General features: G+C 36.0%; 1 protein-coding gene and 1 long non-coding RNA gene across 2 annotated transcripts; both read right to left on the reverse strand.

Moving 5' to 3' along the window:
- Positions 1-10,922: 10,922 nt before the first annotated feature.
- LOC138347556 (uncharacterized) lies at positions 10,923-11,543 on the reverse strand. Its single transcript, XM_069295852.1, has one exon. The coding sequence runs from the start codon at positions 11,541-11,543 to the stop codon at positions 10,923-10,925; it is 621 nt and encodes a 206-aa protein (XP_069151953.1).
- Positions 11,544-14,349: 2,806 nt separating this feature from the next.
- LOC104646310 (uncharacterized) lies at positions 14,350-15,974 on the reverse strand. The gene is made up of 2 exons (XR_740458.4): positions 15,656-15,974; positions 14,350-14,706 (listed from the first exon to the last, which is right to left on the reverse strand). It is a non-coding gene; the product is annotated as an uncharacterized lncRNA (long non-coding RNA).
- Between the last annotated feature and the right edge of the window lie 863 nt (positions 15,975-16,837).

Below are 16,837 nucleotides of genomic sequence, written 5' to 3' on the forward strand. Positions count from 1 at the left end.
TGAAAAAAATCTGTTTCTTGACAGGGTAGTCTTCTGTATTTTAAGCTTACAGTTTCTTATAGAACTTTGTTTTCAATGAATAAATATGATTTAAAAATATATTTCGTAGTTATAAAACTCAAATTCGTATGGAAAACTCTAATTTTTCTATTATGGATTCCAATTATGGGATGCAACATAGGAAAAATTCTGTTCAACTGTGGAATTAGAAATCTATCTGTACAAGTGTTCGTGCTTATATTATATCTTTTTATAAAAAATGCATTTTGAGGTTATTATAGATTAGTTGAAATATTAAGAGATATTATTACATCTTTTATTAAGGATATATAGTCCAGTTTTGCTTTTTCCTATTTCAAAAGTTACTCGCAACATGAAGTACTTTGTTGGACGAATCATTGTTTTTGAAATTTAGTTGTAAATGTGAAGGCTAGGCTTACTTGTGATGATTATATGTCTTACTTCAACATTATTGAGATACTAGAAATTAAATAAGTTATTTAATCATATTTTTATGGTTGTATATGCTTGTGAAAAAATTGAGGATCTTCATATATTTGTTTGTCTAAAATTTGAACTCTTGTAGTCGTATTGGACTGTTCTTGGCTAAAGATTGAGGTTTGTGTATAAACTTGTACTTGAACTATATTTAGCTGTGCGTATATCTGAAATTTTTTATTGGTACGTTGATTACCTCTTTTCACTTTGCACTGTTGTGTTTTTGTCGTTTAGGATGTAAAAGACTCTTGTGTAACTCGTCCACTAGTACGGATTATTTGATAACTTGGAATTTATATTGGAACTGTGTCCTTCTAGTGGTTTTGACCTTGTCACTATTGGAATTCTTCTTGATTTGTATAATTTTCCATCTTGACTGTTGATTTTTTAGTTCATCTCATGCATGGTAGTTGTCCATTTTAAGTACGAAATGGAAAGCCACTTTTAATATGGTTCTTGGTTATCTAATTAATTGGGCTTTGAACCTTCTTTTTACAGGGCGTTGGCGCTTCTTGATACCTTCTCGTGCTTTGTGTGACTACATGATGTATATATTGGGCAAGTCTTGTTATTGAACCTCTTGAAAAATTGTTCTATGAACGTTATTGACATTTGGAGCTTTAACTATCCAACTTAATACTCTTTGTATAGTATTTTCGCATTTTACTTATTATATGTCAATTGTGCTACCCTTTACTTGAGAATGATGACTTTGTGAATTTAAGAGCACCGGATCTACAGCTTTAAAACCACTAAGCTTTATGCTTGCCGATAGTTGTTTTGTTTGTAGGGAATGTTCGAGAGGGCGGTAGAAGTTTCTCACTGAAGATGGAGGTTTTGAAATCCTTAAAGGAAGATCACATTACATATAGGAATAAGTATATTTTATATAAACCTTTGGACTTGTACATGATCTATTTATTGTATATCCACATGAGATTGTGAGGGCTTATTTGGTCATGTTATCATGGGTTGTAATATAAGTACAGTTATACATCTTTCTCTTTTGGGGTGTGTGAACCCATGCTTGTAAAATACAAATTTGGTTTATGTTTTCTAAGTTTGTGTGAAGCATGAATCAGGTGACTATAATAATCGGAAGCTGGTAATATCATTGCTATTTCATCCTTAAGTGTGAAGTTAATATATACATGAAAAGCTTGTCGGTTTTGCTTAACATATTTTGAGAGGCTTTTTCGTGATTAGTTAATATTTTGTGCCATATAAAATTTTTACCTAAATTAAATCATTAAAAATGAGCAAGATGCACATCCTTAACTAAATTATGTGCTATGAATCTTATCCCTCAACTAGATTAGAAAACATTATACCTTCATTAATATCTTTTAAATATCACAAGTATTAAACTAGGCTTCTAGTCAAGTTGTAGTATCTCTCGGAAAGGGGCGCTACAAGTGTTTGTATAGGAGCCTAGGTTTGTGGTTCTAGGATTTTTGTTCTGAATACTAGTATAGTTATTTGATTTAGAAAATGTTCTACTTAGAGTTCAGGCTCACTTACATGGTTTTCCATATCCTTATTACATGTAGAGTGCACAAACATCATGAACTTGTCCCTAATGCAGTAAGATCTTAAATTTTGAAGGAACTAAGTTATGACCACTTCTTCTAACCGATCTATGGAAGCTGCTCGTGAATGTTCTGGTGCCTCTATTCTAAACCTCATGCACCGGAAGGCGTTGGGGAACATATATCGAGTAAACATGTTCCCAACACTAGCGTGTCTGAAGGGGGAAACTATCAACGTGTAAGAGCTGGTTCGCATCCTTATGAGTCATGGTACACAAGCCATGAATCCTCCTTTACAACAAATTGGTGTATTCTTCGAACACATGGTCGAATCGATGCATGACCCCAATGGGATTAACATTGAGAAATGAGGAAAATGGGTGTTGTAGTGTTTGAAGGAATGGTTGATCCTACTGATGTTTAACAATGGTTAGATCGCATGGAGAGGGTGTTTGAGAAGTTAGAGCGTTCTAATGTTGCGAAATTTAAGTATGTGCTTTGATTATTACAAAATTATGCTTATGATTGGTGGGTAACTGTTCATAATGCCAAGCTAAAACCTTCTGTTCTTAAGTGGGATGATTTTCTTAAATTTTTTTGCATAAAGTATGTACCACCGGCTTATTGTGATGCAAAGAAAAAAGAGTTTTTTAATCTAAGGCAAAGAGGCATGTCTATTGCTGAATATGAACAAATGTTTCTAAGGCTCTGTTGTTATGTTGTGTGTATTATTAAAGAGGAAAAAGATAAGTGCAGGAAATTTGAAGATGGTTTAAATGATTCCATTACGAAGAATGTGACGATCCTTCAACATGATATCTTTTTAAAGTTAGTTTCTGCTGCTTTTACTCGGGAACGACTTGATAAAAAAGAAGTTAATAGAAATGAAAACAAATTTCGAAAGCCTAGACCAGATTTTTGAGGTCCATCAAAAAAGGGGCAGGTTTGATAATTCTAAGGCTAGTAGTAATAATGGTCCAGCTCAACAGAAGCAAAACATATTAGATTTTTCTTCAGCTACCACTCCAAAATATGGCCAAGGCAAGCCTCACATTCCCACTTGTACGCAATGTGGTGTTTTATTTTTAAAAATTTCTACTAACTATTTTTTGGTTTAAAAATGAAAAAATTTACTAGGTTTCGAAAAATCAATTAATCTTATTGTTTAAGAAAAATCGACTTTTCAAAATTATGGAGTCGCCACTTGATTTTTGATAAAATCAAGAAAAAATTTAAAATTGTCAAAAGATTCAAAACTGATAAAATCAATTGAAAAAGGTTCGAAGTTCAATGTACATCCCGAGAAGGTTTTAGGCCCTTGGGATGCCCGCTAACTCGCGGTTGACCAGCGATTTGACTAAATGACTATTAAAATAAAAATTTTAACTAAGTAAAAAAGAAATTTGTTTTAATATTTTTTATTTCATTATTATTATTTTTATTTATTTGTAAAGGTTGAGGGAAATAATTCAAGGAAAACTAAATTGTGATAAAAGTAAGTAAAACAACAATAGGAAAATTTAAATAATGAAAAATGGCTACCCCTTAGAAGATTATTAAAATTCTACCAAGATATTAAATAATTCAAACAAATTAATAATAGATAAAGAAATATTTGAACTTGGGCTTGATTGCCCAAATTCTTTCATTTGGGCTTTGGCCCACCTGTCATAAACTAATCCTTATACTTGGGCCTTCTTTAAAACCTACAGAAACAAATGACCTTTGGGCGTGTTAAATAAAAGGGGGGCTGAAGGGCCCTGGCCCAATTCCCTGAAAAGAGACATAAAGTATACAAATGTATACATGCTGTATACAGCATATATCTGACCCATTTGGACCTCTTGAGCCCTGCACCTTTTGAATATATATTTACCGTTACTTTTCCCTGTATTACCCCGCGTATTTATACCTGTATCATTTTTTAAAAACTTACTTAACAAGTGTATATCGTCGCCCGATAATGTATACTAATGTATACGGGCTGCACCCTATGTCTGCATTGTTTGCCTAATTCCGAATTTTAATTAGAATAGACGTCCCTCTACGTTCCCCTACCAATCATATTTTTTAAGCATATATATAGTATATCGTCTCAGTATATCTTTGTATACAGGTTGTATATCAACCTGTTTTTCAACTTTCGACAGCTGAAAAATTATTTCCAGAAGTATGTCCTCACTGTTATCAACCTGTATTTCGAATTTTGTCCCCTGTACGTTTTTTTGACCTTTATACTGATGTATAAAGTATGTATACAGCTGCTATACAGCTACATCAACACCTGCCAATACATTTTACAGCCCCTTTCTAGGTTTTGATGAACCTGCAGTTAATTTCCAGCAACTCGTTTGATATATTTTAGCCTGTACGCCAGTTTTGAGGGGGTCTACGACTCAAGGATGACAGTTCAAGCCTTTACGGCTCAATGAGAAAGTGCAACGAGATGGGTTAAAGTCCATGAGGACTCGAGGAGATTTCACATGCAATAAAACCAAAAAAAAATTAGCACCTTAAGCGATAAGCTAATAGAATTCGTCTTAAACAAAACGGTAATAGAAGATGTGAGCTATTTTAGAGATAATGAGTTAGGAAAGGGGTACAAAATCTCAACACACATCTCATATGCAGGCAACACAGGGGACTCCTCATGCATGCAGCACTATTCAAATGTTCAAAAGAATAAAATGAAAGTCATCATATGTCAAGGTTCATTAGTGATAAACTTGAGGCTATGTGAATCATTTCAAACCCAATGACAACAACACGACAATGAGCAATAAATATACTGTAGACCAAACACTGAGGAGAATTGATCCCTTTATATCATTCAAGCCATTTAATGCACATAAAGGGAATATATGCAGAAGCCATTGATAACCAAAATCACGTCAAAGAAAAGGCCTACCCGTAAGACAAAGTCTAGAATCCTCCTCCAAAATGGTCATAATTCGAACACATAAATGTTTCTAACCCCTTAGGACAACTAAGAATACGATAAAGAAAAAGTCACCGACATATACTCGAATAAAACTCGATTAGAAACCTAGCTATAACGTACTCAAGACAAGCGAATACGGAGGTTGTCTGACAAACAAGACGAGAACTCGTCCGAGCTTACACATTCACAACCAAATATGACCGAAGGATCTAGTGTATATATCAATCTAAGCAACACATTATACTACCTACAAGTTCATCCAAGCCTGAATGAACAACTCGAGCGAGAGGGACAACATGAACAAGCTTAAGACGAGGTAAGCGAAACAAGAGAAGACTATACTTCAAACATACACCTACATTTCAGTTTCATAACTGGCAGCAGCAACAGAACTTTAAAACGCCACCAGAAGCCATTTTAAAACAAAAAAAAATGATAAAGTCGTGTCAAGCGGTAGGGGTTACCTGTTTTAGAGCAGCCAACTGGAACAACAAATAACGCTGAGGTCTTCCACCACAACACTCAAACTCAAAAGGCGATATAGAGCTCCTTGTAGGTAGCGATAGGACAGGGACGAACGTCTCAATGGTTTCAAGAAACTATCTCAAAACACTTATATACAGTGATATGGCTGGAAGCTTGTGGCCATATTCCTCTGTAACCTTTTCTCTTTACTCCCTTTTTATCTATATTTTCTTTCTTTCCCTGTTTATTTTCCTTTTTTTCTATTTTTCCTCCTTTCTTCTTTCTCTCTCTTTTCTTCTTTCTCTCCACCAACCCCCTAACAATAAAGAAGATGGGGATTATTTATAAGTCAAATTATGGCAAAAAGAGTGGGAAATTTGTTTAGAATTTGAATTTTGAATTTTGAATTTTGAATTTTAAAAGGGGTAAGGTTGGAGGGAAAGGGAAAAAGGGAATTGGGTTGGAAATTAATTAAAACGGAATGGGCCATGTAATTGGGCTTGGGTGTCTTAAAATAAAGTGGGCCTGGAAGGGAATGAGGTGGGCTGGAAATTTATTAGGCTTGGGGTTTGGGAGAAGTGTTGGGTTGCTGAAGTGGGCTGGGAGAAGAAGAAATAAAAATGGGCCTTGAAATTAAAGGGAGTGTGTAAATGGCCCAAAACTAAGATCTTTTGGTGGATTTTAAGAATGGGTTAAATTTGATAAATAGCCAAATTGAGTTAAGATAATAAATTCGGCTAAACCTTAAATAAAACAAATTTGTATTAATTAATCAACGAGCTTCTTTAATTTAGTAATATAATTATTTAAATTATAAAATAGTGGTTCAAAATATAACCATAATTTAAACTATATTAGCTAAATAGAATACTTACTAAAATTAAAATATTTTTGAGATGGTTTTTTGAATAATCATAAAATATACTAATTATATACATAATTATGTAAAATATATATATATTATTCAAAAGTTATAAGAAATGACAAAACTATTCAAAATAACACAAACTTTATTTTTTTTCTTAAAAATTTATAAAACTAATTATTTTAAATTGCTTGGAAAATTTAAGAAGCTCATGAATTAATTTCTATCGGAGATGGTCAAAATTGGGTGTCAACAGTTGTGCCTCATTTTACTTGGATTGATGCAAGCAATTCGAGGAAAATGAAATTGACCAAGCCAATTTTTACCAACCTCATTCATCTTTAAGAGAAGGATTTGGCATAGGGTTGAGGAATTATGGCCGAACCCTTGAAACGGTTTCCTATATATCTATGGCTATATGAGAATTCAGGCCACTTGTATTTCGATAAGCTTGATTTAACGCACGATTTTGAAAAAATTCAAAAACCACCTCGATACCGAATTATGAAGGTCTCGAAATGCTCGAGAATAAAATTAGAGAGCGAATGTTGGAATACAGCCGAGTTTTCAACATTTAATCCACCTACATATCCTTAAACCTTCAGGAATCAGGCTGTGTGTAGTTCGACTCGATCGGTTGAAAAGGAAATCTATTATGCTAGATAACCTTCTGTTTCAGACAAGTGACAAATTAAATGAGTATGAAAAAGAGGCTTCTAACCTCTTAGCCATGAATGTGACACGCTTCACACCCATAATTAAGATCTTACACGGACATAATTTCCAAAGCTCTTGGCGCATTGTCACTCAGATTAAAAACTTGCTTCCGGTAAATCGAAATTTTTGGATGCGAGACTGAAACTGACAAAACTAAAGAAAAACCCTCATGCCTTAAGATCGGGGTGTTCGATTGTAGTGGAAGTCGCTCCTCTTCTCGCGTCCTAAGAGTTTGACATTCCTCTTTGGACTGTGTCCCAGTTCGCTGCTAAGAAAAAGTTCCACGTTGTGCTGCATCCTTTTTGATGTCGTCCGCACCTGTGTTTTTTTTTTTGAGAATTCATCCTTTTGGATGCTCTCGACAAAGATTGAGATAAAAATCGTCAGCTTAAAAATGCAATTAGGATGAGAGACAGTGTCTTTTTTACCGTGCCGACACTTCATTGTTCTCCTCAAATCCACGTCGACTCGATTGGTCTGACGTCCAGCAAATAAAGCTTATGCCTTGTGTTTTGCAATAAAATCTTCAATACTCTTCATTTGATGCTAAAATAAACAAATAGACGTTGATGCGATGTTGATGTTTCTTTTGTCGTCATCTTCGATGCTCTTCTTGATGTTTATTTTTCTTTTCTTTTCTTTTCTTTTTTTCTTTTTCAAAAATAAAGGATGCAGTTGAGGCTGATGGATAAATATTGCTCTTGGGATACACGATTTCCATTTCTTTATCCATGTATGTCCTCTTGCGGGGCATGAATATCTTCCCGCGATACGTAAATTCCTGCGAGGTATGAAGTCCTCTCGCAATGCATAACTTTCAGCGAGGTATGAAATCTTCTCGCGATGTGAAAATTTCAATGCGGCATGGATTCTTCTCATGCTGCATAAATTTTGGCGAGGTATGAACTCTTCTCGCGATGTCTAAATTTCAACGAGGTATAAAGTCTTCCCGCGATGTATAAATTTCAAATTCGCGATGCATGATTTTCAACGAGGCATGGATTCTTCTCGTGATGCATTAAATCCAACGAGGTATGAAGCCTTCTCGCGATATATCAATTTTGACGAGGCATGAAATCTTCTCGTCGTGCATAAATTCAAGCGAGGTATAAAGTCTTCTCGCGATATATAAATTTGACGAGGCAATAAATCTTCTCGTCGTGCATAAATTCAACCGAGGTATGAAGTCTTCTGGCGATATATAAATTTGGCGAGGCATGAAGTCTTCTCGTCGAGCATAAATTCCAGCGAGGTATAAAGTCTTCTCGCGATGCTTAAATTTTGACGAGGTATGAAATCTTCTCGTCGTGCATAATTATTGACTCGCGATGCATGATTTCCTGCATGCATGATTTTCTGCGATGCATGATTTCTCGTGATGCATGATTTCCGCAATGCATGATTTTTCGCAATGCATGATTTCCGCGATGCATGATTTTTCGCAATGCATGATTTTCGCGATGCATGATTTTCTGCGATGCATGATTTTCTGCAATGCATGATTTTATGCGAGGTATAAAGTCTTCTCGCGATGTCCAAATTTGACGAGGCATGAAATCTTCTCGTCATGCATAATTATTGACTCGCGATGCATGATTTCCGCGATGCATGATTTTCCGCAATGCATGATTTTCCACGATGCATGATTTTTCGTGATGCATGATTTCCGCGAAGCATGATTTTTCGCAATTCATGATTTCCGCGATGCATGATTTTTTGCAATGCATGATTTTCGTGATGCATGATTTTCCGCGATGCATGATTTTCCGCAATACATGATTTTATGCGAGGTATAAAGTCTTCTCGCTATGTCCAAATTTGACGAGGCATGAAATCTTCTCGTCATGCATAATTATTGACTCACAATGTATGATTTTTAACGAGGCCTGGATGGCTCGATAATGTTCCAACTGTAACGAGGTGGATGGCTCGATAATGTTCCACTGTAACGAGGTGGATGTCTCGATAATGTTCCAACTGTAACGAGGTGGATGGCTCGATAATGTTCCAACTGTAACGAGGTGGATGGCTCGATAATGTTCCAACTGTAACGAGGTGGATGGCTCGATAATGTTCCAACTGTAACAAGGTGGATGGCTCGATAATGTTCCACTGTAACGAGGTGGATGTCTCGATAATGTTCCAACTATAACGAGGTGGACGGCTCGATAATGTTCCACTGTAACGAGGTGGATGTCTCGATAATGTTCCACTGTAACGAGGTGGATGGCTCGATAATGTTCCAACTGTAACGAGGTGGATGGCTCAATAATAGTCCAACTTTAACGAGGTGGGCGGCTCGATAATATTCCTGCAAGATAAAAAGAAACTTGTTTAGAAATCACTTGAGGCAATATAAAGGAATAGAGATAAATAAGGTGGAAGATTTTCTAGGTTTTGTTGAGGAGTCCACGATGGGTGCAAATGAAGCCTTTTGTCATTCTTGACAACTTTACATAGCCATTTTTGTGACTTCAATATTCCTACATCCAAAGAAAAATTCTTAGTTTGAAAGACTGATTTGTGTTGGTTTTGTCTCCATGCTCCTTCTTGCAGTTGGCTTGCACGCTCGCCCATTCTTTATATGACATATTTGATGGTATTTTTTTGAGGACCGTCCTCAAAATTTTGTCCCGGTCTAAAATATATAAGAACTCTCATAACTTGCTCTGTTAACTCTGAGGTTGCTCATTCTGGAATTTTGAGGCCCCTTCTCAAAATTTTGTCCCAGTTTATCTCAATAAGTAAAAAATGACATTTGTGGAATTTTTGATGATCTCAAAAATTCTGTCCCAGTTGCAAGCTAGATTGTCGTAATTTTTGAGATCCACCCAAGGCTAATCTCCGTAGAATTTTGGTCTTCTGTTTTGACTTTGTTAAAAAAGTCCAACTTCCAATGAATTTTTGAGATCCTCTCAAAATTATGTCCCAGTTTCCATTATGAAGAGAAATGGAAATCTTCTGGGTATATGACCAAGCCGTTGTGGCGCCTACGTATCCCGTTGGAGCAGGAATCAGGTCAAACATAGTTCAGACCATAGAATTTTGGTCTTCTGTTTTGACTCGTTAAAGAAGTCCAACTTCCAATGCATTTTTGAGATCCTCTCAAAAATTCTGTCCCAGTTTCCATATTGATGAGAAATGGAAATCTTACTGGGCATTGTGACCGAGCCGTTGTGGCGCCTATGTATCCCGTTGGATCAGGAATCATGTCAAACGTAGTTTCCCTCGCAAAGGTTAACCAAAATAGGAAGTTTTGATAATAAAACGACCGAGGCCGACATAGGCCGCCTACGTATCTCATTCTTGAGAATTCAGGTCGAACGTAGTTCCAACAAAGAAAAGTGTGATACATTTTCAAAAGAAAGGTAACAAAACTTCATATGCAATGTTTGGCCAATGTTGGGCATTCTTCTTCTCGAATGAATATCTTCAAATGACTCTGTTCAGAAATGTCTTGTACTTACTCTTGAGCATCCAATATGTCATCCATTCAGGTGTTTTCCTCAATATTGATCAAGTTGTTGTTGATCATGTTTTGTATCTTGTGCTTCAGATTTGAACAATTTTCTGTGTCATGTCCAACGGCTCCTGAGTGATAAGCACATCTGTGGTCAGCTCTGTAAAATTTTCCCAGAGGATTGGCCGGTCTTCCTTATATAGGATAGAGCATGCCCATTGCTTTAAACCTTTCATAAAGTTGAGTTTGACATTCCCTTGATGATGTAAATACTTTAGGAGCCTTTCTGAATTTTGGGCGAGGAAATTTTTCCTGATTGACATTATGGTTTTGGTATTTCCTTTGAGAAGCTGACCACATATGAGTAGCCGCGATCATACTTACCTCCTCCACCTTTCCTTTTGATTTATCCATATTAGTAATTCTGGTAGATTTTCCATTAGATTTCTATATGGTAAGTTTGGTGCTCTTTCCAGTCTTGAAACCATCTTCCAAAGCTTCTCCCACTTTGGCAATCTTGACAAACTTTTGTCCCATCATACACACCATTCTTTCATAGTTCTCAGGCTCTTGAGTACGAATGAACATTTCAGTGATCTCACGTTCAGACATGGGAGGTTGAACTCTTGCAGCCTCTTTTCTCCAGCGAAAAGCGTACTCTCGATAATTTTCTGTAGACTTCTGTTTGATCTTCTCCAAGTAGTAGTGATCTGGAGCATCTTCTACGTTATGTCCAAATCTCTCCGTGAAATCCTTTGCGAGTGCATTCCAACTTTTCCATTGTTTCAGCTCCTGTGATGCGAGCCACTCCAGAGCTTCTCCACTTAGACTCCGACCGAAGAGACGCATCAATAATGCTTTGTTTTTGCCAACTCCCACGAGTTGATCACAATAAACTTTCAGATGTGCTAGAGGATTTCCTGTTCCGTTAAAAGTGACCAACTTTGGCACTTTGAACCCTTCTGGGAGGTCGAGATTCGGATGGATGCATAAATCCTTATAGCTAAATCCATCGACTTCGGAAAAATAGTGCAACTCCTTCATGGCTTTCCTGACCTCTTCTTTCATATTCACCTTGTCTGCTTCTCCTCTTGACCTCCACTCTCTCTCTCTTGTTCCTTATAGTGATCAAGCTCGAAATCGTCGGCATAAGGTTCATTTGAAGTTGGGATTTGGAATGTAGTCTTTTGAGGTATAGGTGGAGCAATGGAAGGATTCTGGGTATTTTGAGTGGCTTTATAATTTTGGGGGAAAGTTTGAGGATCGGGATTGTGGTTTTGTAAATGGGGGAAGGTTTGAGCATTGTTCGCATTTTGGTTTTGAGGGAGATGGAGGATTTGAAGGTTGGTATTTTGAGGATGGTGTGGTGCTTGACACGATGTGGCGTGACAAGGATTGGGGGTAGTTAAGTCAATGGTTGGAGGATTTTGAGTGGGGTTAGAGGGAAGATTTTGAACTTGTTCCGTGCTTGAGGATGGAAAGTGGAGTGGAGGTCTTCCATCTCTTTGAGGGTTGAAAGATGAAACTGGATTAGACCCATCTTGCATTCTTTGCATTTCGACCCTCATTTCGGCAATCTGTTGCATCAACTGCATAATCAATTAATTTTGTCAGCGGCGACGGGTTGAGCCACAGCAACATCGTCCCTGTCAATCTCATCATTGTTATCCCCCATTGTTGTCTTTTCTCTTTGCAAATTTGATCGGGGAAGGAATCTTTGGGGCCTTAGACCTCGAATGTGAACCAACTTACCAACACAGATCAGTTTTAAATACCTTTCAATGCAAAAAACTCAAAAGACCAATATATTAGTGCCTGGAGGTGGTAAATAATACAAGATATCACATATGGGTGAAAACATATAAGAGTTTGCTTTATCCGGAGATAAACTTGCTCACCAATATAAAGAAATAGTTAAATAGACAGGAATTTGTCTACTTGACTTTGGGATTAGCGAATAAAATGTCGACTAGAGTCGAAACAAAATTGACGGTATATTTTATTACCGTAATTTGATTTTGATTGAGATGTAACTCTAATTTCCTTGCAAGAGTTGGAAAAGATAAAATTTCTCAAATTTTTTTTTTATTTGAAATACTGAATCTTTTTCAGATATTAGAGTAGTAGTTTTTTTTTTTAGGAAACTAAAGACTTGAAGAATATTTGGACGCACTTTGGATAGTGACTTGATATTTGTGCTTATGGGTCCTAAAAGTATTTGAAGAAGAGTGAGTTAGAATATCTCCGGATAAAACAACATATTCACATAAGGAGTTATAACACAAAGACAAATATTGCGCGTTCTAAACAGATATGTGACCCTTTTCTGCCAAGGGTGGGCCTAGCTATTTGAGGGATGTATACGTCCCTCAAATTTAAACACACAAGTATGAACGTCCATTCAGGCCGTGGACCGTTTTGGACTCAAGGTGGTCTTCTAATGGGCCCAACGCGCCTTGGGTGTTGGGTCGTCCTAGGCCAATGCGCTATTTTTTTTGGGATTTGGGTTTCGCTCTATCCTAGTTTGACTAAGAGTGGCTTTTGAAATGACCGGGAACCCAAATGGACAATTTGGGCTAAAACTCGCGACAACCATTGGACGCCTAACAAACCAATAAATTGCCACTAATTTCAAAACAGGGTGAGTATAAAAAAGTCCGGCTGCGGTTCCGCAAACCGTCCTTTTATATACTATACATATATATTGGAAATATGTTATGAATGCAATGACAATTTATGAAAAATTTAAACATATTCAGTACAAATAATATTTTAACAATTAAAAGAAGTTAGTCAAACAGTCAAATCTTATGGTTAGAACTTAATTAATCCCCAGCGGAGTCGCCATTTCTGTTTTATTTTAAAAAAATACTACTAACTATTTTTGATTTAAAAATGGAAAAATTGACTAGGTTTCGAAAAATCAATTAATCTTATTGTTTAAGAAAAATCGACTTTTCAAAATTATGGAGTCGCCACTTGATTTTTGATAAAATCAAGAAAAAATTTAAAATTGTCAAAAGATTCAAAACAGATAAAATCAATTAAAAAAGGTTCGAAGTTCAATGTACATCCCGAGAAGGTGTTAGGCCCTCGGGATGCCCGCTAACTCGCGGTTGACCGGCGATTTGACTAAATGACTATTAAAATAAAAATTTTAACTAAGTAAAAAGAAATTTGTTTTAATATTTTTTATTTCATTATTATTAATTTTATTTATTTCTAAAGGTTGAGGGAATTAATTTAAGGAAAACTAAATTGTGATAAAAGTAAGTAAAACAACAATAGTAAAATTTAAATAATGAAAATGGCTACCCCTTAGAAGATTATTAAAATTCTACCAAGATATTAAATAATTCAAACAAATAAATAATAGAGAAAGAAATATTTGAACTTGGGCTTGATTGCCCAAATTCTTTCATTTGGGCTTTGGCCCACCTGTCATAAACTAATCCTTATACTTGGGCCTTCTTTAAAACCTGCAGAAACAAATGACCTTTGGGCCTGTTAAATAAAAGGGGGGCTGAAGGGCCCTGGCCCAATTCCCTGAAAAGAGACATAAAGTATACAAATGTATACATGCTGTATACAACATATATCTGACCCATTTGGACCTCTTGAGCCCTGCACCTTTTGAATATATATTTACCGTTACTTTTCCCTGAATTCCCCTGCGTATTTATACCTGTATCATTTATTAAAAACTTACTTAACAAGTGTATATCGTCTCCCGATAATGTATACTAATGTATACGGGATGCACCCTATGTCCGCATTGTTTGCCTAATTCCGAATTTTAATTAGAATAGACGTCCCTCTACGTTCCCCTACCAATCATATTTTTTAAGCATATATATAGTATATCGTCTCAGTATATCTGTGTATACAGGTTGTATATCAACCTGTTTTTCAACTTTCGACAGCTGAAAAATTATTTCCAGAAGTATGTCCTCACTGTTATCAACCTGTATTTCTAATTTGGTCCCCTGTACGTTTTTTTGACCTTTATACTGATGTATAAAGTATGTATACAGCTGCTATACAGCTACATCAACACCTGCCAATACATTTTACAGCCCCTTTCCAGGTTTTGATGAACCTGCAGTTAATTTCCAGCAACTCGTTTGATATATTTTAGCCTGTACGCCAGTTTTGAGGGGGTCTACAACTCAAGGATGACAGTTCAAGCCTTTACGGCCCAATGAGAAAGTGCAACGAGATGGGTTAAAGTCTATGAGGACTCGAGGAGATTTCACATGCAATAAAACCAAAAAAAAGAATTAGCACCTTAAGCGATAAGCTAATAGAATGCGTCTTAAACAAAACGGTAATAGAAGATGTGAGCTATTTTAGAGATAATGAGTTAGGAAAGGGGTACAAAATGTAAACACATATCTCATATGAAGGCAACACAGGGGACTCCTCATGCATGCAGCACTATTCAAATGTTCAAAAGAATAAAATGAAAGTCATCATATGTCAAGGTTCATTAGTGATAAACTTGAGGCTATGTGAATCATTTCAAACCCAATAACAACAACACGACAGTGAGCAATAAATATACTGTAGACCAAACACAGAGGAGAATTGATCCCTTTCTATCATTCAAGGCATTTAATGCACATAAAGGGCATATATGCAGAAGCCATTGATAACCAAAATCACGTCAAAGAAAAGGCCTACCCGTAAGACAAAGTCTAAAATCCTCCTCCAAAATGGTCATAATTCGAACACATAAATGTTTCTAACTCTTTAGGACAACTAAGAATACGATAAAGAAAAAGTCACCGACATATACTCGAATAAAACTCGATTAGAAACCTAGCTATAACGTACTCAAGACAAACGAATACGGAGGTTGTCTGACAAACAAGACGAGAACTCGTCCGAGCTCACACATTCACAACCAAATATGACCGAAGGATCTAGTGTCTATATCAATCTAAGCAACAAATTATACTACCTACAAGTTCATCCAAGCCTGAATGAACAACTCGAGCGAGAGGGACAACATGAACAAGCTTAAGACGAGGTAAGCGAAACAAGAGAAGACTATACTTCAAACATACACCTACATTTCAGTTTCATAACTGGCAGCAGCAACAGAACTTTAAAACGCCAGCAGAAGCCATTTCAAAACAAAAAAAAATGAGAAAGTCGTGTCAAGCGGTAAGGGTTACCTGTTTTAGAGCAGCCAACTGGAACAACAAATAACGCTGAGGTCTTCCTCCACAACACTCAAACTCAAAAGGCGATATAGATCTCCTTGTAGGTAGAGATAGGACAGGGACGAACGTCTCTATGGTTTCAAGAAACTATCTCAAAATACTTATATACAGTGATATGGCTGGAAGCTTGTGGCCATATTCCTCTGTAACCTTTTCTCTTTACTCCCTTTTTATCTATATTTTCTTTCTTTCCCTGTTTCTTTTCCTTTTTTTCTATTTTTCCTCCTTTCTTCTTTCTCTCTCTTTTCTTCTTTCTCTCCACCAACCCCCTAACAATAAAGAAGATGGGGATTGTTTATAAGCCAAATTTTGACAAAAAGAGTGGGAAATTTGTTTAGAATTTGAATTTTGAATTTTGAATTTTGAATTTTAAAAGGGGTAAGGTTGGAGGGAAAGGGAAAAAGGGAATTGGGTTGGAAATTAATTAAAACGGAATGGGCCATGTTATTGGGCCTGGGTGTCTGAAAATAAAGTGGGCCTGGAAGGGAATGAGGTGGGCTGGAAATTTATTAGGCTTGGGGTTTCGGAGAAGTGTTGGGTTGCTGAAGTGGGCTGGGAGAAGAAGAAATAAAAATGGGCCTGGAAATTAAAGGGAGTGTGTAAACGGCCCAAAACTAAGATCTTTTGGTGGATTTAAGGAATGGGTTAAATTTGATAAATAGCCAAATTGAGTTAAGATAATAAATTCGGCTAAACCTTAAATAAAATGAATTTGTATTAATTAATCAACGAGCTTCTTTAATTTAGTAATATAATTATTTAAATTATAAAATAGTGGCTCAAAATATAACCATAATTTAAACTATATTAGCTAAATAGAATACTTACTAAAATTAAAATATTTTTGAGATGGTTTTTTGAATAATCATAAAATATACTAATTATATACATAATTATGTAAAATATATATATTATTCAAAAGTTATAAGAAATGACAAAAATATTCAAAATAACACAAACGTTATTTTTTTTCTTAAAAATTTATAAAACTAATTATTTTAAATTGCTTGGAAAATTTAAGAGGCTCATGATTAATTTCTATCGGAGATGGTCAAAATTGGGTGTCAACATGTGAAAAGAATCATTTTGGTGCTTAAAGGAGAGCCTCTGGTGCATGTTTTAATTGTGGGAGCT

This window comes from Solanum lycopersicum, chromosome 3 (genome assembly GCF_036512215.1).
Source record: "Solanum lycopersicum chromosome 3, SLM_r2.1".
Classification (NCBI taxonomy): domain Eukaryota; kingdom Viridiplantae; phylum Streptophyta; class Magnoliopsida; order Solanales; family Solanaceae; genus Solanum; species Solanum lycopersicum.

What these genes read in the sequence shown, in the direction of transcription:
- LOC138347556 (XM_069295852.1), bottom strand. Translation starts at nt 11,543, where the DNA reads ATGAAAGAAGAGGTCAGGAAAGCCATGAAGGAGTTGCACTATTTTTCC.